Raw genomic sequence first — 20,394 nt, 5'->3', positions numbered from 1 at the left:
AGAATATGTATATGAATTCTGAAAAAAAAATCAGATTTTCTAAAAATACCTAAAATTCACCGTCAGATTCAAGCGTTGTAGAAATTATATTAATTTATTAAAAATCGAAAAAATAATCGGAAATATTTTTAGACAATTTTCAAAAATTGGAAAACCAAAAATTTAAAAAAAATTTAAAGTCTATTTAAAACAATTTATAAAACTGAAGTTTGGCCTGCCATTTGATAGTTTTCCGGTTGCTTCTGACTGTTTCCATTTGTCTGAGGTTTCCAACTATTTCTGACAGTCCCTGTCACATAACTTCTGGAACTCAAATTCTTCTTTATCAGGCATCCAGCTCCGAAAATATCAAAAACTGCATCACGATATGCCTTATGCACAAGAATAGTAGTAACACATGATAAAAGACCATGAGTAGATATGAATAAATTTGAAAAATTAATGAAAATCATATCCAAGTAGTGGAATGCGGCGGAGCCATTCAGATAAATACAGGGAATGAAAACCGCAAAAAGTGGAAGCACAATTTGAATTGTAAGTCGCTGAAACAATTGTTTTTGTAGTTTTGCAGTATTTGCGGACATTGTTTTAGTAGTGTATAGGAAATTTGCGGTCATTCCGAAGAAGTAGCCAAGTTGAAAAAATGTGAAAAAAGTTAGCAAGAGAAGAATTACGACGAGCGCCAACGTGTCCTCTGTGAGTATTAAAAATCCAGGTTTAGTGATTATTTCAGGTGGTAGACAAGGAAATCGTTCGATCATTTTTATTTTAGTTTCATCGGAATCTGTGGTAGCACCAAAGAATACCACTAATGTTCCAATTATAGCACAAAGGTACATTATTCCAAAATGAGCAACTCGTTTCAGAAATCTGGTATGGGAATCTGCATCCGATCGGACCAATCGGTTGTAGCGCTCTTCGAAGAATAAAATGATGGCTGGGATGAAGACTGAAACAAAGAAGTATGTGAGAAATCTCGGAAAATGCCTGCCTGCCTGCCTTATGCCTACAACATATTTCCCAGTTCCTAGTCAATTTTTTAGCAAATTTATTGAAATGCCAAAAAAATAGGAACACCTTTTTTGTTTCTTCTTAGAAGTTTAGAAAATGGGCGGTAGGCTGGCAGGCACGTAGTCAAGCAAGCTTACAAAAAACCGAGACCAGTCCAAAATAAATCTGTATATCTGTGGGAAGTCCTAGATGGAATAATATTCCAAGAGGATAACCAGCGGCGGCCGAGTGAATCATATATGGGATCGATAAAATATTAAAGTAAATATCCAGCCAAAAACATCTGTAATGATTAAAAAAGGATGTGTAAAAACAAAAATTCGCCTTTGCCTGCTTCGAAGGCGATCTGAACCCACCTACGCCGTAAAACTAGTCTTAATAGCAGCCTAACATGTGTACCTTAAAAGCTACTTACACTCAGTTTGCACCGACCTACGCCTGCCTGTAGCCAATCGTCACCTCATTTGGCGACCTACACCTGCTTGTGACGGCCTACGCGTGTTTGTGGCGCCGGCATGTATAAACAATAAACACCTGCCTATCTATCTTTAAAGCAATCTACGTTTTCTAGTCTGCTTTGAAGGCTACCTACATTTCCGATTTGAAGATGACCTAGGCCTGCCTGCCTGAGACCTGCCCGATATGAAAATGACCTATGGCTGCCTGTATATAGGCAGCCTTTCTCTCTGCCTTAAAAGCAATTTACGCCTGTTGTCTATAAATAACTCTCCTAAACATTCTTGTGGAGATGTTGCCTTTTATCTTTGAAAATGTGAATTTAAAGGAAAATTTAAGGAATCTTGGGAAAACAATCTTACTTACGTTAAATGCATCAACAAAATAGAAATCTTCACTTTTTCCATATTCTTTGGAGTTTTGAAAACAATTATAAATGTTCCAAAAATGTTTACAGGGGTCTGAATGCATGATAAAATATGAGAAGCTCGAAGATAAAACTCGTCAGATTCCAGATAGCTTCCACGCCAGGTACACATGGAGAACTTTATGTAATGACGGCGTCTGCCTGGAGAAATGAATCTATGACTCAAAAATAAAAAATGTATTGCTTTGATTGCCAAATCAAATTCAAATTTAGGTTGTTTATGCAGACCTAGAACACAAAAAATGATTTTATTTTCATAAGGGGCAAAGATTATTAAAAAGGAAATACTGATGCATGAATTCTGTATTGTAAAATTATCTTCAATGTGATAATGCCATTAAGTTTAGATTGTATATAAGAAAAAAATGCACAAAAATGAAAAAAATAATGCAACCAAAAAAATTACGAATTTTAACCCGGAACTTATTGCCACCCATAATACTTAACTATATATTTGTCAGGCGTCTAAACTGCATGTTTTGCAGGTGATATTTTTGCACGTTTTCTAAGAATCAAATAAGGTCAGACCAAAAAATTCTTGGCCAAGAAATGGGCGGGGTTTTACTGTGTGCCCGATTACCCGCAATCCTCATACCGACGGCTCGCCTACAGTTTGCCTTATTTCATTCCTACCTCATGCCCATTTCACGCATACTCCTTTTCCTGCCTCATAACTACCTCATGCTACGTCACGCCTACCTTTTGTCTACCGCAGACCTATCTTATGCCTACTCATACCTATCCCAATCATACTTTTTCCCTACCGCTGGTCTCCTTATGTATACCCATTTTATTTACACTAGAAGGAAAAATTCAGCTGTAATATACTAAATCACGTGTTGCCAGACATACTTGAACTTGACTGGAACTTTGATTTTAGTTCTCAGAATTATTTTTCCATGCTTCTACTTTTATCAGAAGTCATTTGACGCCACTCTAAAAAATGCTCGTAGTTTGGAAAAATGGAAAAATAGGAAAAACGAAACAAAACGAATTTCATTTGAAAATCAAAAACTATTAATCAATTTGTGAAGTTCTTTCTTGACGAAATTCGTATTCTCCCGGTTACTTTGTGCTTCCAGAAGTTTTGCAGCACCTTCTGCTTCTTGTGCCTTCAACTTCATTTCAAATGAATTATCAGTTACATCCGACTCGACGGATTCGATACTTAAAGCTCGGAATGTTCTTGTTTCTCCAAGTTTTCTAAGATTTTCTTGCTCTATACGATCTTCCAGAATATTCTCAGGGGCTTCAGAGTTTTGAAGCGTTACAGACACAGTACTGCAACCTCTAAAATAGAAATTATATGTTTGTTGAATAAAAATGTGCGCTCAACCTTGTTTCTTTGATAATTAATTCCTGTGCCTCCAGGTCGTCTGGTTTAGTTTCAAAATTCTTGACTTCCTGAGAAGTTTGGGAAAAGCACGAGAGCTGCTCAGCAGAGCGACATCTTCGAATTTCAGAGTGATTTATAGATTTTGGCACTATCGAAGCTTCCACCGAAGATTCTTTAATTTTTCTAGGCCGCTCTCTAAGCTGAAACAAAGAAATTGGCTTCAAGCTCAGAGAACTCAGAATTTACCGATTTTGAAGGATACCAATTGTGTCTACCTGTCCGCTGATGTACATTCAAAAATTGTTCAGACTTAATTCTGCCATTTTTCTTTTTTTCAGCGTCAGAAAACTGCAAACATTAACTATTCTAAAGCCGAATAAAGCGTACTAACTGTGTAATAAAATTTTCCATCATCACCCTCAATTCGTATATCTAAATGATACTGAGTTCTCAATTGCTCTAGTATTGAGTCCACATAGAATTTGCAGTACTCGAACATTTTCGACCATCTCTGAAGAAATTTAATTAATTGAAATAGCTATTTTTGACTTTTTTAGCTCACTTTTTGCTGTTTGTATTTTATAAGTTTGCGATTAAACTCTTTGATGACCTGAAAAATGTTAGGGTTGAAATCCATATTTTGTGATGCTCTAAAATAAATCTCAAAATTAAATAACTTACATCTTTTTCGTCGCGGTCGCTTCTCAATGTGCTGAGAAATTTTCCGATTCTCTGAAAAATATTAATATGTTAGAAAATTGCTTTAATTTTTAATTTTTCTCACCAAAAATTGATTTTTCTTCGGAGATTGTTCAATTTGCCAAAATAATGTGTAGAATTTTGAAAAATTATCGCACAAATGTTTGCAAATAACAGATGTTTCAAAACCGTATCCTTGGATTTTCAGACTCTTCAAAAATTGTCCGATATTTTCTACTTGTTCAATTCTACAATTGTGCCAATTTTCTAATTGATCCTGAAGATTTTAATTCAGCAGAAAAACCTTTTGAAATTAAAATCTTACATTTTTGAGAGCATCAGTAAAATTGACCTGAAATTCACGTGTTACCAAAAACTTTTTCATCTGGAAAAAAGGAATTGGTTTTTTGTTTCTTCTCATTCCGCCCGGAAAACACCTCAAATCTGGTATGAGCAATTCAGGCAAGCAGGGAATATTAAAAAACGAGTTGGGGACAACTCCGTGTCACCTCAGATAGAAATATAATGTAAAAAATATAAAAACTCAATTTCCTTCAAATATTCAAGATTGGATGTCAAATGAAAATCTTCCTCACTCTAAAATGTTATCATGCTTGATAAAATTGTTGACGCCAATTATCAAAAAAAATTGCTAATAGGTTTTTTTAACCACAAACCATATTTCAAAAAATTACTCACTTTTTTTTGGGTATTTACAAAATATTAAATAATTTTTTTGGATTTAAAGTTGCTAGAAATATGAAATTAAAACCGCCGATCTCTTTATTACAACGGGGGAACATTTAAGAGTGAGGAAGGGATATTTTCATTTGACACCTTCAACCCAGTCTTTGTTTTTCATGCGGGTTTAGGGGTTTTAACTGCTGAAATGAAGTAGAAATACAGAACATCTAATGCAGAGAAATTTATAGCAGATCCCAAACCACGAAGTCCAATTCCCAATTTTTTTTTTGGACTTTTTTCAAAACCTGCAAGTTGCTCTGAAATTAGTTTTATAGTTTTATAGAATACACGTATGTTTAAACATTTTAAAAGTTCTTTCTAATAAAAAAAATCTGAATACTTTTGAGCTGGATGAAACAAACTTTAGATTTTTCTCGAAAACCCCAAAGTGTAAGTCTCTAACCTAAACAGTCCAAAAAAAATTTCATACGTTTTGGGTAAAAAAACAATTTTAAAAAATCGACAAATCTCTAATATTCGTTTTTTTCCAATTACTGTTTAGAAGATTTTCAACGAATCTTACAAATACCTATATAGCGGCAGTTCATTTTAGAAAATTATTCTTCCATGTCAAATATTCTTCCTTATAAGAAATATTCCGTTTATCACATAAAATGAGTGCATTTTGCAAAATGACTCATTGAAATTAAAAAATACTCATATTTTATTGTGACAATGTTGGAAAAAATTCCTATGACGTACTCCCTTTCTCTCTTTTCTCCTACGAACAATCGCCACTTTTGTTGGCTGTCTGCGTCTTGTAATGGGTTAAATTTTTAGAGTGAGGAATACATTTCCGAATGTCAACAATTTACATGTGAATCCATTTTTTTCTGAAGTCTTATAAATTCTTAATTTTCAGATGAAAAAGTTTATTATCAATCGCCAATTTCAGATGGATTTTAGGTATTTTTTCAACAACGTAAGCCAGTTATTTTCCAACAATACATACGTAAGTCTTAATAATTCCAGAAAATTCTGGACAGTTGGGAGAGCGACAATAAATCGACTTTGGATGGAATTGGAGAAAAATTAAAATATGTTAAATTTGAAAATTATAAAAAAGACACTTGCACCATATGTGGATATATTTGTAAAAACTTTTCAAGTTTGTTTCAAATGCTCTGGAAGTTTAAGGATCAGAAATTAGAGAGAAACAAGGTAGGTATTTCATAAATAGTATTTCTGATAGCCATCTGAAATTTCAAGAATTCGAGTTATATATTTTGTGACCGGTTTTTTGCTGTACCACAACTGTCAAAACTTTTAAAGATATATAGTATGTCTAATCTAGATTATTACGCGCATTGCAAAATATTTTTTTAAGTTCAAAATTTACATTTATTCGGAATACCTAATTTAATTTAATTTAATTTTTACGATTTTATTAATTTATTAATTTGAATAAGAAATGCGGTTTTTTTTTGAAGAACACTGATCGAAAAAGTTTTCAGAATACATTTTTTTTCTCATACACTTTTATAGTGGTTTTGAGAAAATTTAACAGTTCCCTAAACATGAAAATGTTTTTTGCAGGAAATAGAAGAATACACAAGAAAAATGAGAAAATACTATGATGAGAAGGTGAGCTTTACCCATTAATTTTTAAAATTATCTATGCAACTTTTCAGACATTTTCAAAATTGAAAAACTACAAGTATTTGTATGACACAATTATTTACGAAGCGAGAATGCAGCGCCAATTAGACATAAGAATTGAGGGTAAAGATTGCAACTATTATTGGAATGTAAGTGAGATGTGAAATATCACATATGCAGAAATAAAAAATTTAGTTTTCTGACGCAAAGAAGTTGAAAAATGGAATATATAAAACACAAACTAACACAATAGGCTCGACTTCTATGCCCAAAACTACTAATAGTAGCAATTCACAAGTGCCAATCTTGGTAAGTTTTTTCACATTGAGTGTAATTTTATTTACTATAAATTCTTATAAAGATAGTATTGGTAATTATCAAAAAAATTGAATTCCCAATTGATTCAAATAATTAGTTTAAAAAAACACTAAAAAACGCTAATTAAAATTCGAAAATCACAATTCAGAATTTTCAACGGGAAGGTGCAGCTCGAATCCAAATACACAAGAAAAATTTTGAAAAACAAAAGAGTCAAACATTGCCGACTTCGAGCAAAATAGATAGCAAAACAAGTCCGCCGATAGAAGTTCGAAGAGGTTCCAGGCAAGCGTTTTTAGTTTTTTTTAAATTTTAATTTAAATCCTTGAAAATAATATTGCCGATTGCCGAATTTTCAGTCATAGTAATCACATTTCTTGGTTCTATTGCGCCATGTTTCAGAGACTCGTTAGATGAACAATTTCTCAAAACCTTAAAATCCCAAGAAGCTAGATTTGAAAAAGAGTTACGGGAAAAACGAGAAGAACGTGAGGCAAGAAAAATTAAAGCCTATCAGGAATTGATAAGACTTCGAAAGGAGTCGAGAGCCAGACTTCAGGCTTTCATGGCATGTCTTGAACTAAAAATCCGATGGGAGCAACAAGAGCAAGACTGGAGTGATTGGTTGAAGGATACACGGGCTCCATTGATAAGAATCAAGACTAAGTTTACTATGTTTTCCAGCAAATGGAGGCGAACAGATGAGGATGAAAATAAGGTTACTATCCAGAAATACATATTATTCCAAAAATTAAATTTTCTATTTTCAGGAAGAAGCTTTATACATCCAAAACCTTGCACAAGAAGCCTATTATACATTGGTTTTTGATTTTGAAATGCTCCAAGAGCTAGCCTATAAGTACTTGGACAAGCTTTTCCTAAAAGTTTTGCAGAAGCAAATTAGCCAAGTGGCAACAAAGCTTTGCAATTTTATTGAAGAACTCGGACATTATGAGGTTTTCTTTGAATATTAAACATTTTCAAATATTCAAAACTTTGGAATCTCAGAACGATAAAGAATCCTTTGCTAGAATCCAGAATCTGGAATCTCACATAGATCCCTTAGAGATTCCGTCAACTACGAAGCTTCGTCTTATGTGTGAAACTGAGAAAATTGAAGATTATTCAGTTGTGGCTCCACCTAAAGTATTGAAATCCAGCCCTATCATAACTGAAGAGGATTGAAAATGCTTGTGAATTGTACATCGTAATAAAAAATATTAATAATCTTGAATTGTATAATAAAAATTCAAAACCAGCTCCTACTTCTTGGATGTTATGAAAATTATTTTTTGATTGATTTTTAAAAAAATTAGTACCGAAATTTGTAAACTAGAGTTTTAAAAAAATATTGTTTTAGGTGAGTTTTGAAAAATTCTGACGAAAAAATTTTTGAAGCTATTTTTTGCATAAATTCCAGCAAAACAATTCGAAGATCAATTTAAACATTCAACAATAATTATATTTAAGACTTTTTAGTAAAACCTGTGAAATCTGAAAAAAATTAATTATTGCATAAAAATTGAAAGTTAAGAAAATTGATTAGAGAAAGGTTTTTAACAGATTTTTTCAAAATAAGAACACTTTAAAAAAATTTGTAGCTCATTAGGTTTTTGAGTGAAGGCTGATGTATCCTTTTACAGCCCATAGTCTAGATATATTTGTTTGAGCAATTCATCAAATACTCTATTATTCAAACTCCGAATGTCCTTGACCAGAGACCAAATCTCCAATTTATAAACACACTCCTGGGTACGTGTCTCGTGTTCAAAAAAAACAAACATGTTTATGCCACCACATGTTGTTGCCTTCAATACGCACACAGTAAGTGATCAAATTTTTTGTTATCTTTTGTTCGTTTTTTCCCTTTTAATATTACGCTTTTTCTTCACTTTTTTAGTGTTTTGCTTTTGAATTGTATATATTTTTAATAATTATTGAACTTTTTTTTTCAGTAAAATGAATTGCAAAATTGAAGTTCCCAGGGATTTGATAAATGAATTCACAAATCCGTCGAGAAAGGTGAGAATTTACGAAAATAAAGGTTTTTCCCGAATGTTTTGTTGAACCTTCAGTTTTATAAATATATACAACAAAATTTTTGAAAAATTTCGAAATTGTTTATGAACCTTTCAAAAATTCAAAAGAACTGAAAAACACCCAATTTCTTGTACTAATTGAAAAACGGTGTTCCATTTTTAAGTTCCGAAATAAAAACGAATCCAACAACTTTTTTGACGTTTTTCTCACAATCAGATAATTTTTAACTTCAATATTTTTCAGAGACCCGTTCGAACGACACTGCGAGAAAACTGGAGCCTGGTTGAGAATATAGATGCTCAGCTGAAAAATGCAGATGACCTCCCCGAAAAATTGCCCCCTTTGGTGACTCATATCACGAAAAACTTCATGAAAATCGTCAGCTTCATCGCGAATCCCAGAAAATTATCTGCAAGGCTGAGAAAGCCAAAAGACGATCAACCAGAAGAGTTCTTGGATTTTGAAAATGATTTGAGAGATGCTCAGAGGGTTTGGTTTTCTGAATTAGTTATTTAAACTGTAATGAAGTATTTTCAGAACTGGGGAGAGTTTTTCAGAAAGTATGAGAACGAAATTAATATGTTTACGGGAGCAGCGAAACAATATGGAAAAGTAGATTTCCACGAGGAATTGTGGCAGCAGACAAGGTTTCAGGTATCCAAATTATATTCTTAACTCGATTCAAATTGTTTTTTTTCCAGAAACTAACTTCAGCCATCACAAACTTTTCCGAAAAGATTCAAAACAAAACCGTATCCTACATCCCTCCATCACGATTTTTATTCGCATTTGTTGGTTTTCTTGCCAGTTGGACAATAGTTCCAGTTTTTAATACTCCGAAAAAGATTTCTTCAAAAATATTCACCCCGAAGCATGTTGAGCAGTCGATGAATGGAAATGGCGTTCACAAAATGGAGAAAAATGGAACAAATCAGTAATTTTTTTTCAATTTTCCTGAAATTTTGGGCTTGAAAAATCTCTAATTTTGGCTTTTGGCTTGAAAAATCTCTAAAGCCTTAAAATGTGGGCGAAAAAAAAATTTGAAAAAAAATTTAACTAGTTGTCCAAGTTAGAGAATGAACATGGTGCATGGTACATGGTACAAATTGAAAAATGACATGGTGCATCGAAATTTGTTTTTTAGTTCAAATTTTCAGTCAGAAAAATAAGAAAAATATTCTGATTTTTGAAGTTTAATTTCACCGACTAAATAACATGTTTTCAGTTAATGATCGATCAGCTGAAAAAACGGCAAAACAAAACAAAATTAGCTATTTCTAGAAGATCAAAGTTCTTTAATTATGAAAAAAAAATTCCAGCACAACAAAAAACCCTATTCCATCGAAAATCATTGTTACGCCACAGGAGAACGATGAAGCTATCACGAAATTTCACGAAAGTATGAAAAACTCAGAAAATGTAATTTCTGAAAAGGAACAAGATTTGCAAAATAAACTCAACGTTTATCAGAAGGAGATTAGTGCCAGGTAAAGGCGACCTATTTTGTATTTTGCGTAAGTAGGCAATAGGTAGGCAGTAGGATTTGAGGCAGGTACAACATAGGCAGGCGTCAGTCATACCCGTAAGTATGCAAACAAGAGGCATGAAGCATGTAGGTAGGCTGAAAGTAGGCAGGTAGGCAGGTTAGGCAGGTAGTCAGGCAGGTAGGTCTGCGGAAAGTAGGCAGTTAGTTAGGCATAAAGTAGGCACAAGGCAGGCATGACGTTCGCTGGTCGGCATGTAAAAGTTACTGTCCAAACACTGAAAGTTGCCGTTTAGACTGGAAGTTCAAGAGAAGCGTCTGCATGCTGAAATTGACGCATTTGAGCATGAAAAGGAGCAAAGACGAAAGCAGGAAGAGGAAGAGTTCTCGAAGAAAATGATGGAGCAAGATCAAGAATTTCAGAAGATTATTCGCAAAATTGACGTGGATCGGAAAACATTTGCAGTGAGAAATCCCTTTTTTAAATTTAAAATCTTCATTTTTCTAGGAAGAAAAACATTTAAAACTAATGGAAGCATGTGAAAACCAAGATGAAGTTCTGCTGAAATTGCTCAATTCCTCTCTGAAATCATTTCACTGGGAAGAACACGAAGAGTACTGGGCCAGTCGATTGAACGTTCTTCGTAACTCACTGTCGCTTATTCGTTCCGAATTTTGGAGTTTTGAGAGATATTTCCGGCAGCAGGCAGAGAATCCAGAGATGTGTCCGAATTTTGTGAGAACTATTTTTGAGGCAAGTTTTTTTTTCTGAAGAATTAGCAACTTACGAAATTTTGAAAAAATATGCATTTTTGACTTTTTCTGAAACTCTTTTTTTTTGGCAATTTAAAATTATTTTTTCCCCAATAATTTGTTTTACATTTTCAGTTTCCTGGAAATTTTTTTTTCAAAATTTTAATTTTAATTTTTCTTGAAAATTTTCGAATTTTAAATTTTTCTCCGAAACATTTGAAAAACTTTTTGAGATTGAATTTTGCAAAAAAAAACTGGAATTACCTCCAAAAATATTTCATAAACTTGAAAATTTTTCTCAAAACAACTCTGAAAATAAAAAAAAGTTTTAATTTTTAGTTCAAGCCAAATTAAAAATTTTTTATTGGAATTATTTTTTGAAAATAGAAATTCAATTTTTTCCAGCCAAAATTTTTTGAGGAAATTCAATTTTTAAATACCACCAAACTTTTTTAGATAAAAAATCCCAGTTCCCCGCCAAAAGTTGTTGGGAAATTCAATTTAAATTTTTACAAAAAACATTTTAAAAATTTTTATTTACCGTTTCGGCAAAAACTCAATCGAAAATTAAATGTTCAACTTCCAGCCAGAACTTCCCAAAAAAAAATTTTTTTTCTTGTTTTTCTGATTTTTTAAACTCAAAATTAAAATACACATTTTCAGATGGAATCAGCCTCGTTCGGCCAGACAGTCACCAGAGCTCAGACCCTTATCAGTAACCAGCACGAGTTTTTCGATGTGCTCTTCGATAAATACGACGATGATTTGTTTTTGAAAGTGCTTTGGGTATGTTTGAAAATTAATTTCTCTATTTTCACTTTTATTTTTCAATGACATCATTTCTAGAAAGCCACGAGTCAAGTGGCCAATCAGCTCGACAAAATAATTTTTGAATTATGGAGCATCGCGGTGAACTCTCATGGATACGACTACTTTAAGCTTCGGTCAGCAGTGATGGAAGTTGACCCATCGTCAATTCCGACCACATGGAGGCTCAAAGGAATCTGTCACTCAGCTGATCCATCGGATTATGAAGATTCATTAAGTATCGGATCACCTTCTGTATATAGTCATTTTTAATTTGTCTGAAAATGATTTTTTGTACATAAATTATTTATTCTCTTCGTCCTTGAAAAATTTAATCTGAAGATGGAGTAGCTTGAATGGGGATTTTGCTTCAAAAAAACCAAACCAGTCTCATGTTTAAAAATTAGTTCATATTATTTTGATTGATAAGAGGAATATATAAAAAAGTAGACTAGACTGAAACTCCCAGGAGGTCAGGAGATCCTCCAAAACATACCTGTACGACGCCAGTATCAATTCAAAATGTGTTCGACGACATGGCTCGAAGCTACTCATAACGCTGAAATTATTGGATTTTTTCTATCACTTACTTTAAATTTTATACTTTTATTCTTGATAAGTGAAATGCCTAAAAAGACATTCGGCAGCTATAAATACCTGATGTTCTCATTTTCGGTACTGGGGATTTATTATTCTTGCTGTGCTTTTTGGAGCAATCCGGTCAGTTTCCAAAGCCCAGTAAATCAGAAAGAATACAATTTCAGAATGTACATATAACTGAATGGTCATTCATTGTATTCAACGTGCAGAAGTATACAACACTGACAAAACCTATTGGAACTATTGCAATAGGTACCTAGGGTTCAGACAGAAAAAATGTTGATTTTTGTCTAGAAAATTCATTTTTTCCCGATTTCAGAAGGTTATCAAAACGAAAAACAATGATGAATGTTTTAGGTATGTACTGCTCGTGCTACGGAATGATGCTCTCTCTGCTCACAATTCATTTCTACTATCGATATCTTTCTGTGACGTGTCCTTCTCAACTTTCAAGATTTTCGGCAAAGTTCGTTCCAATATGGGCGATCATTGTAGTTACTAACTCATCTGTGTGGTTTTTCACAAGTTATCACTTAAATGGCCCATCACAATTAAAAGATCTACATGTATACCCAGAATTTCTAAAATCGTACTGCTTGAAACCGGATGACTTTGCATATGCGTCAGCTCAATACTTTTATGAAGATCATGTCTCTGAAGGGGTGAAATTTCATTTTCTATCTCTTTTTGCAACTGGAGTTATGGCTGCAATTATGGTTTTTACACTGAGTGCAATATTTTATTTTGGAATACAAACTTATATCCATCTGTATAGACTCAGTTCTATAGCTGGACTTGATAATCGAGAACTTCAAAATCAACTCTTCCGAACACTAGTTGTGCAAACAGTCATCCCATTTTTCTTCATGTATTTTCCCGTTTCATGTATGATCTTACTGCCGTTATTTGGTATCAAAGTTAAGGAAATAGGAAATATTGCTCCAATTTTTGCTGCAATATATCCTTGCTTTGAACCACTTGTTGCTATGTTTATCATCAAGAATTTCCGGTACAGAATTATTGGTGAGAAGTTCCAAAAATAATTTGGCAATAAAATAAACAATTGCAGGTTTGTTAACTTGCAACAGATTCAAGAAACCAGTTACAGTACCTGTGAGACCAATGCCTAATTAAATTTTTTATGTTTTATGGTTAAAGTATTTTTGAATTCAGATTTAATGTTCAAAACGCTGAAAATCTGAAAATAAAGCAATTCAGTATGAAAGGAATATTTATTGGCTCTGTTTTTGTTTATTATTTTTTCATCAAACTTTTTTGAGAAAGCTCCTCAATTTTCGTACATGGGACAATTTTTATTGACCACCACATTTATCTAGGTTCATGAAAACATATCTATAATTAAGAAAAAACAATTATATAATTCTGATTAATACGGGGTATAGAAAACAGTAGACTAGAATGAAACTCCCAAAAATTTACGGTTTGATTCGTATTGAAAAGTTTTCACAGAAAGTTAAACTTGAGGTTTTTCAAAAAAAACACAAAAAATTGGGGAATTCAATTTTTTCTGGAATTTTTAAAAACAAGCAAGCCATGATTTATGTTTTAGGTATGTACTGCTCGTGCTACGGAATGATGCTCTCTCTGCTCACAATTAATTTCTACTATCGTTATCTTTCTGTGACGTGTCCTTCAAAACTTTCAAGGTTCTCGCTGAAATTTGTTCCTATTTGGACATTCATCGTACTTATTAACTCATTTGCGTGGTTTTCAATTTGCTATTTTGTGAATGGCCCTTCAAAAATGAAAGATCTACATGTATATCCAGAATTTCTGAAATCGTACTGCATGAAGCCAGATGAGTTTGCCTATGCATCAGCTCAGTATTTTTATGAAGATCCAGTCACTGGGGAACTGACGATTCATTTTCGATCCCTTCTCGCCACTGGAGCAATGGCTATGATTATGACTTTTACTCTCAGTGCAATACTATATTTTGGAATGCAAACTTATAAGCATTTGTACAGACTTAGCTCCATAGCTGGCTTGGATAATCGGGAAATTCAAAATCAGCTCTTCCGAACTCTGGTTGTCCAGACAGCTATCCCATTTATCTTCATGTACTTTCCAGTTTCTGTGATGTTTCTATTGCCGTTATTTGGTATCAAAGTCGAGGAGCTGGGAAATATCGTTCCAATTTCTGTTGCGATATATCCTTGCTTCGAACCACTGGTTGCAATGTTTTTTATTAAAAACTTCCGGTACAGAATTATTGGTGAGAAATTAAATGAAAATTTGGCAAAAATTAAACAATTTTGCAGGTGTGATCACTTGCAACAAAGTGAAGAAAACGACTCTAGTATCAGTGCAACCAATGGCTAACTGATTTTTTTCACAGAGAAAACAAATCAGTTTTATGATAGTTTATTCAATTGAATGCTCAATAAAAAGTAAAGAAAAAAAAAAAGAAAATACCAGTAATTTGTGTTGTTGTCAGTAGGGGAAAGATGAAAAACGTACAGTACAAAAATAATTTCAAAATGTCAAAAGTTTGCATTATCTAATCTATAGTCGAGGAAAAAAACCGAATTAGTCTCATTTGAAACCTTATGTTTGAGCTAGTACTCAAATCGGAAATAACCCTTCTGAAGTATGCACTTTCAAATGAAATTAATCTCGTTTTGTCAGAATGCGTTAAATTTTTTCCTTGCCTACCTGAGTGACTACAAGGTAGGCGTAATTCTTTTTAAAGGGGACCTAGACACCCAGGCAGGTATTTTTGGAGACTAAACTTGAGATTCCGGATGATGACTAGTTGATGTTTTTTCAGATGATGTGGTCATTTGATGATCACTTCCCATAAGATCTCCTCTTCGAAGTTGAACTCTTCCAAATCCTCCTCCATAAATATCCGTATTCGATTTCATAAATGTTGCGATAGATCTGACCGTGAAATTGTTCATCACCTCATTCTTGTTTTCTCTCTGAAATTTACATTTTTTATTGCTCCAAAATTTTAAAAATTAAACTTACTTGAGCAGCACCGTAGTCTTCCACACTCAGAGCTCTCTGTATCATTTGGGGAGTTAAAGCTTTCGGTTGCTTCTGCTCATCCGGCATTTCCTTGCCTTTTCTGACAATTCCATCAAGCTTGTTTTCGACGAGGGTCAGGGCACCTTAAAAAATTGCAAAAATAATTTGGCGCGAAATTCGAAAAATGTTTTAAAATCGACTTTTCTCCAAAAAAAAATGTTGGCTCGAGATTCAAATTTTCACTTTTTCTGAAACAATGTCGGCGCGAAGTTTGAGCTGAATTTGTTTTAATTTGGAACAAAATTAGAAAAAAATTCCAAAATTCCAATTTCCAAATGTCCGAATTTCGATGTTTTTTTCAAAACTTTCTTTAGAAAAATTAACATTTCAGAAACTGACAGATATTTGTGCCAAAAATATTTAGGGTGTTGAAGGAATTTCAAAATTCTCATACGAAACAAAAAAACACTTAAAACTTTTCTAATAAACTTCAAAAACTATTCAAAGCTTCAAATAGTTTTTTTTTAAATTATTATTGGCAGAACTATGTACGTTTCAATAAAATTTTCCCAAATATCATTTTTAGACGCAAAAATTTTCTAAAAAATCAAAACTCAAGTTCGCAACCTTACCTTCTCTCATAAATCACTTCTTTCAAGAATTGATAACAAACCAGCTGTACCCATTACTTGCAAAAAACTTAGTGATATGTCCTATCATCTTTTCCCACCTATCGAAAAAATGTAACTTACCAAAAATACCATTCTCGACAGCTATAAAAGTGTTCCTGTTGACGACCTTGGTGAGTGCCATACCAAAGAAAAACATGATAGAGATGATAGGCGAGAACTGATGATGTGATTTTTCAATTTTTGATCTTGTCTACGTAAACTTACCGTAGCATTATTCGGCATGATATCTCCCAAACCAATTGTACTTAGAGATATGAATGAAAAGTAGAAACAAAGGAATACAGACATTCCACTTCCAGATTCATCTCCACTGAGCTCATCGAATACGTGGATAAATATTGTGCAAAATGCAAGGTAAAGAGCCAGGAGTAGGAGACAGGCTTTGATGGGGATTTTGATGATTTCGTTTACGTCTATACTTGTGTCTCCGTTTATTTCTCTGAAAAATTATTCTCAGGGAATTTGAGCATTAAAAAAATTGGCATTTTTTTACAAAACTTCGATGAAAAAATCCTTGTTTTTTTTTCAGAAAATAGTAGTGCTTTGTGCCACTAATTACAGAAAATAGCAATTTTTCAAATTTGCGGAGAAAAAAAAAATTAATCAATAAATTATTGGTAGGATTCATTTTGAAATTTTTGTCACAACTTTACCCAAGAAATTCATTTTTTTTCCGTGTAAAAGGTTTTTTTTGTTATACCTAACTAAGTAAACTATTAAAAAAATCATTTTTTCGTTTTTTTCTGTTGAAAAAATGTTGAAAATTCTTTCGTCAAATTTTCAAACATACATTAAAACAATTTGATAACCCGAAAAAAATTCTGAGACTCCAAATTTCATTTGCGAGGAAATTTAATAAAAATCAGCCTATTTTTTTTTAATTTTTGCAAGTTGAAGAAAATAGCATGAAAAACAATTGTTATAAACATTTTCAGATCATTTATTACAAAATCCCAACATTTTTCTTGATAAATCCAAGCGAGATTTTAAAATTTTCCAGTTTTTAATAGTACCAACATTTTTCTAACAAGACAAAATTTTTTAAGAATGCTCTTTGGCTCTACCTGCCTAAAACTCACCTCCATCTCTGTATCAATTGAGCATAAAGTTTTGTTAAATGCACCAAGAAAAACTGTCCAAGATCCCTGAGCGCCACAAGTGTGACGGGGACAAAAATGAATCCGTACAGGCAGACGAGAACCTGTCCAAGTATGGATTCCGGTGCGATCGACCCGTATCCGGTAGTTGTATAGACATTCATACTGAAGAAAAATGCACTTTCGAATGTCCATTTCCAGTTTTTCCCGTGATCTTCCAGTTTGTAGTAGGTACTTCCCTTGTACTGCCCCTCGAGTTTCATCAGTGATACGTAGGCTTCCTATAAATTAGTATTTATTAATTATCAGGATATGGAACAGAAAACAGCTTCCTATAGAACCCCTTCTGGCGTCGGCCGCTGGCAGACTAGGTACTTGTGTGGTGTCGGACGCTACCATAATAACGACCTGTGCGGTATCGGTCGCTAAAAAATTAAGAACTCATGCGATGCCGGGCGCTAGCAAACTAGGAAGCCGAGTATTGTCGGCCGCTAGCAAATTACTAGCCGGACGTTAATTAGGAAGAACCCGGGTAGTGTCAGGCGCAATCTTTGGCCGCAACAGTTCGGTAGAAAATGTTATTAGTGTGCTCACTATCAGTAGTCCGGGAGCTCCGGGTGCACCCGACACCGCCCGGGTTCCGCCACTCAACCTGAAATCTTACTGTATATTTGAGGCCCGCGCAGCGTCCACCAGACAACTTACCCTAATGTAAACTTGCATTTCTGCCTCCGTCGTTGTTGTATTTGGATTGTTCACGATTTCGGTGATATTTGTAGCAAGTATATTTAGCAAATTCTCCAAGTTAGTGACACGTTCCAGAGTAACCTGAACTTGCGAAATTTTTAGATTTTGCGACAGAAACAATCCTACAGCTCTTTCATTTCGACTTTCCACTGTCCAAAACATGAATGCTCCAAAAATCGTGTAGCTCAGTACCATCAGAGCCACCATTATATGTCTGAGACCAATTTGTTTCCGATGGAATGCGAACCAATACATGGATCTATCAAAGTGCCGGTCAGTTGGCATCACAGGTTCACCGAGAGCTCCTGGACTACTGAGCACACTAATTGCATCTTGTCTCGGCTTATATCTTCTCTGAAGCTGTCCAAATGTGTCTTGATTCCTTTGAAATCCTGATACGGTATGAGCATTTCTCTCGTAATACTTTTCGACGGCTTCAACCTTTGAAAGACTCGTCGATGAGTTGCTACGCGAGAGTGGAAGGTTCTGCATTGTTGGGTGAACACGGTTCTTTTTTCGCTCTCTTTCTTCAAGTGGGGTTAGCTTTGGCTCTTGGCTGAAATTCTGGAAGTTTTTGTTGTGCAATTTACAGAAAATGGTCATTTTGGAAATTTTAAAAATATCTTAAATCAAATTCTCAAAAATAAAAATTAATAAAAACCTCACCTTTCTTCTGCTGGAGCAACATTATTCACCGGCGGCTCCGGATTTTCCGGTTTCACCCCGCCGTCTTCCTCCTCGTCGATTTCTGAAATAAACTTTTTTTTCAAATTTTAAATTTGTCGTAATTTTTTTAAATGAAAAGTCAAATTCACTGTAAATTTTACACACTCAACTCAAATTTTCAATGAATTCGGAAAGCGAAAATCAGATTTTTTTTTAATATTCAGTTTTTTGACAGCAGACATATATATTAAACAACCAGTCTAATTTTTATGAGCAATTGAATTTTTCGAAATCTTGTTGCAAAATAACAAAATATCCAGGCAATTTCAAAGGAAAAATTCAAATTTCCAGTCAATTTTAAACGGGAGAATTTTTTTAGCAAAATGTCCAATGAATTTTAGTTGGGAAAATATATTTCAAGTCAAATTCAGTCAAGAAAACAAGATTTTCTATCAGTCTTAAGCTACAACACCTATTTCTCTTCAACAAAAACATGACACATCTACTATAAAAAAAATACAGTAATCCATTTAAACGAACCTTCCAAAACTGCCTGATGAGAATTCGCGGGACCATTTCTTGTCGGGATTGTCACCTAAAATCAATACAACTTTCTAGCTTAACCTTCAAAAATCGCATTTGACTTATTACCTTTGCGGTAATCATTTTTGGTCTTTGACGTGAATAGATCAAATGAGAATATCGTGCGACTTTTCTGAAGAAATTCTGAATTGACTGATATGACGAGACTGTATTGAAGGAAAAATAAAAAGTTAAAATGAAAAAACCAACGTATACGCGCAAAAAGTGACACAATGATATCACTGATATCACTTGAAGTGATAATCTCAGACACTTTTCATCTTTGTTCTCATTTCCTCACTGTTTGAAAGAGAAGGGGCTGATTTGGGGGACTATAAAAATGTTAATGGTGTCGTGCACTTTTCCGGATTTTCATATGTTTATTTTTTTGTGTTTCTATCAATTGATTTCTGAAATTACAGTCAAGATTTATAAAACTTCGCTTCTGATTTTCGAATTCGAGTTTTCAGAAAATGTTGTAATTGAAGTTTTCAAAAAAACTCTGACAATTATTTTCATAAAATACTGAGATTTATAATTTTAGAAAATGCTGAAATTTATATTTTCAGAAAATGCTGAAAATGAAAATTTTCAGAAATTTCTGAAATTGAAGTTTTTTTTTCCAAAAATACAGAAACTTAATTTCCGCAAAATTTGTTTGTACTTCCAAAATTTAAATAGCTTTTTTTAGAGATCTAGCCATTAAAAAACGTTTTTTAAAACAAAGTGTACGCAAAAAAATCACAGCAAAAAATGCATACATCATTTGCAACAGGTTGCATATTGGATCCAAACCTCCAAATTGTTTCACTTTTTTATTTCGTGAAAATCAAAACACTGTGACCATTATGACGTTTTGCAAACTTTTTTGAACTATTTAATCGGATTTTCACAGTTTTCAAAGCAAAACTGTTCGACTTTGTGATGACATCCCGCTGTGAAATTGACATCATTTTTGGGAACTGAACTCCAAAATTTTTAATCGTGTTAACAATATAAAAAATCAAAACTAAAAGAATAAAACTGAAATATATGTATGATGAGAACATAAAATTCGTGGAAGAAGTTATGAGTGGGAACTGAGCGCTATCAAATTTTTCAAAGTGAAAAATTATTACAGTATTTTTCATATCACTGAAAGCGCCTTTAAAAAAATAGAATTATCAATAAAATACAAAATTAATATATTTTCAGGTAGCGTTCAATTTATGAAAAAAACAGGAGACGAACAGTAATAAAACAATATTACACAATTTGTTTCAGGTTTGCTTTGACACCCTGTACCAAAACATTTCAACAATTTTTATTCATTGATTGTCTGATGGGAAAAAGAAATATCGATA

At 33.4% G+C, this 20,394-nt stretch overlaps 7 protein-coding genes across 7 annotated transcripts; 4 read left to right on the top strand and 3 right to left on the bottom strand.

The window, feature by feature from the left end:
- Positions 1-194: 194 nt before the first annotated feature.
- srh-140 (Serpentine Receptor, class H) lies at positions 195-2,006 on the bottom strand (the record flags this gene model as incomplete). Its single annotated transcript, NM_074512.1, has 3 exons — positions 195-949; positions 1,149-1,294; positions 1,834-2,006. The coding sequence occupies 3 exons, from the start codon at positions 2,004-2,006 to the stop codon at positions 195-197; spliced, it is 1,074 nt and encodes a 357-aa protein (NP_506913.1).
- Positions 2,007-2,901: 895 nt separating this feature from the next.
- Positions 2,902-4,324, bottom strand: Y6E2A.7 (SPK domain-containing protein; the record flags this gene model as incomplete). Its single annotated transcript, NM_074511.3, has 8 exons — positions 4,255-4,324; positions 4,015-4,206; positions 3,912-3,962; positions 3,793-3,840; positions 3,622-3,741; positions 3,477-3,578; positions 3,231-3,430; positions 2,902-3,184 (listed from the first exon to the last, which is right to left on the bottom strand). Exons 1-8 carry the CDS (start codon positions 4,312-4,314, stop codon positions 2,902-2,904), a joined length of 1,056 nt encoding a protein of 351 aa, NP_506912.2. The 5' UTR covers positions 4,315-4,324.
- Positions 4,325-5,531: 1,207 nt separating this feature from the next.
- Positions 5,532-7,846, top strand: Y6E2A.5 (DUF713 domain-containing protein). Its single transcript, NM_074510.4, has 9 exons — positions 5,532-5,595; positions 5,646-5,834; positions 6,210-6,257; positions 6,305-6,421; positions 6,468-6,581; positions 6,739-6,875; positions 6,993-7,308; positions 7,361-7,546; positions 7,599-7,846. The coding sequence occupies exons 1-9, from the start codon at positions 5,536-5,538 to the stop codon at positions 7,773-7,775; spliced, it is 1,344 nt and encodes a 447-aa protein (NP_506911.2). The 5' UTR covers positions 5,532-5,535; the 3' UTR covers positions 7,776-7,846.
- Positions 7,415-11,987, top strand: Y6E2A.4 (SUN domain-containing protein). The gene is made up of 10 exons (NM_001392675.1): positions 7,415-8,414; positions 8,546-8,612; positions 8,874-9,119; positions 9,168-9,284; positions 9,332-9,564; positions 9,950-10,117; positions 10,410-10,578; positions 10,622-10,867; positions 11,530-11,652; positions 11,713-11,987. Exons 2-10 carry the CDS (start codon positions 8,550-8,552, stop codon positions 11,944-11,946), a joined length of 1,599 nt encoding a protein of 532 aa, NP_001379020.1. The 5' UTR covers positions 7,415-8,414; positions 8,546-8,549; the 3' UTR covers positions 11,947-11,987.
- A 208-nt stretch (positions 11,988-12,195) lies between these two features.
- str-101 (Serpentine receptor class r-10) lies at positions 12,196-13,407 on the top strand (the record flags this gene model as incomplete). Its single annotated transcript, NM_074507.3, has 4 exons — positions 12,196-12,393; positions 12,438-12,525; positions 12,631-13,296; positions 13,343-13,407. The coding sequence occupies 4 exons, from the start codon at positions 12,196-12,198 to the stop codon at positions 13,405-13,407; spliced, it is 1,017 nt and encodes a 338-aa protein (NP_506908.3).
- A 285-nt stretch (positions 13,408-13,692) lies between these two features.
- Y6E2A.1 (Seven TM Receptor) lies at positions 13,693-14,616 on the top strand (the record flags this gene model as incomplete). Its single annotated transcript, NM_074506.1, has 1 exon — positions 13,693-14,616. One exon carries the CDS (start codon positions 13,693-13,695, stop codon positions 14,614-14,616), a length of 924 nt encoding a protein of 307 aa, NP_506907.1.
- twk-34 (Potassium channel domain-containing protein) lies at positions 14,602-19,234 on the bottom strand. Its single transcript, NM_074505.5, has 10 exons — positions 19,121-19,234; positions 19,010-19,064; positions 18,470-18,551; positions 17,930-18,359; positions 17,762-17,884; positions 17,039-17,337; positions 16,164-16,398; positions 16,020-16,116; positions 15,268-15,410; positions 14,602-15,218 (listed from the first exon to the last, which is right to left on the bottom strand). The coding sequence occupies exons 1-10, from the start codon at positions 19,133-19,135 to the stop codon at positions 15,021-15,023; spliced, it is 1,677 nt and encodes a 558-aa protein (NP_506906.3). The 5' UTR covers positions 19,136-19,234; the 3' UTR covers positions 14,602-15,020.
- Positions 19,235-20,394: the final 1,160 nt, after the last annotated feature.

Source organism: Caenorhabditis elegans, chromosome V (assembly GCF_000002985.6).
Source record: "Caenorhabditis elegans chromosome V".
Lineage (NCBI taxonomy): Eukaryota > Metazoa > Nematoda > Chromadorea > Rhabditida > Rhabditidae > Caenorhabditis > Caenorhabditis elegans.
Note: the sequence above shows the minus strand (reverse complement) of the source record. Positions and strands in the feature narration are given on the sequence as shown.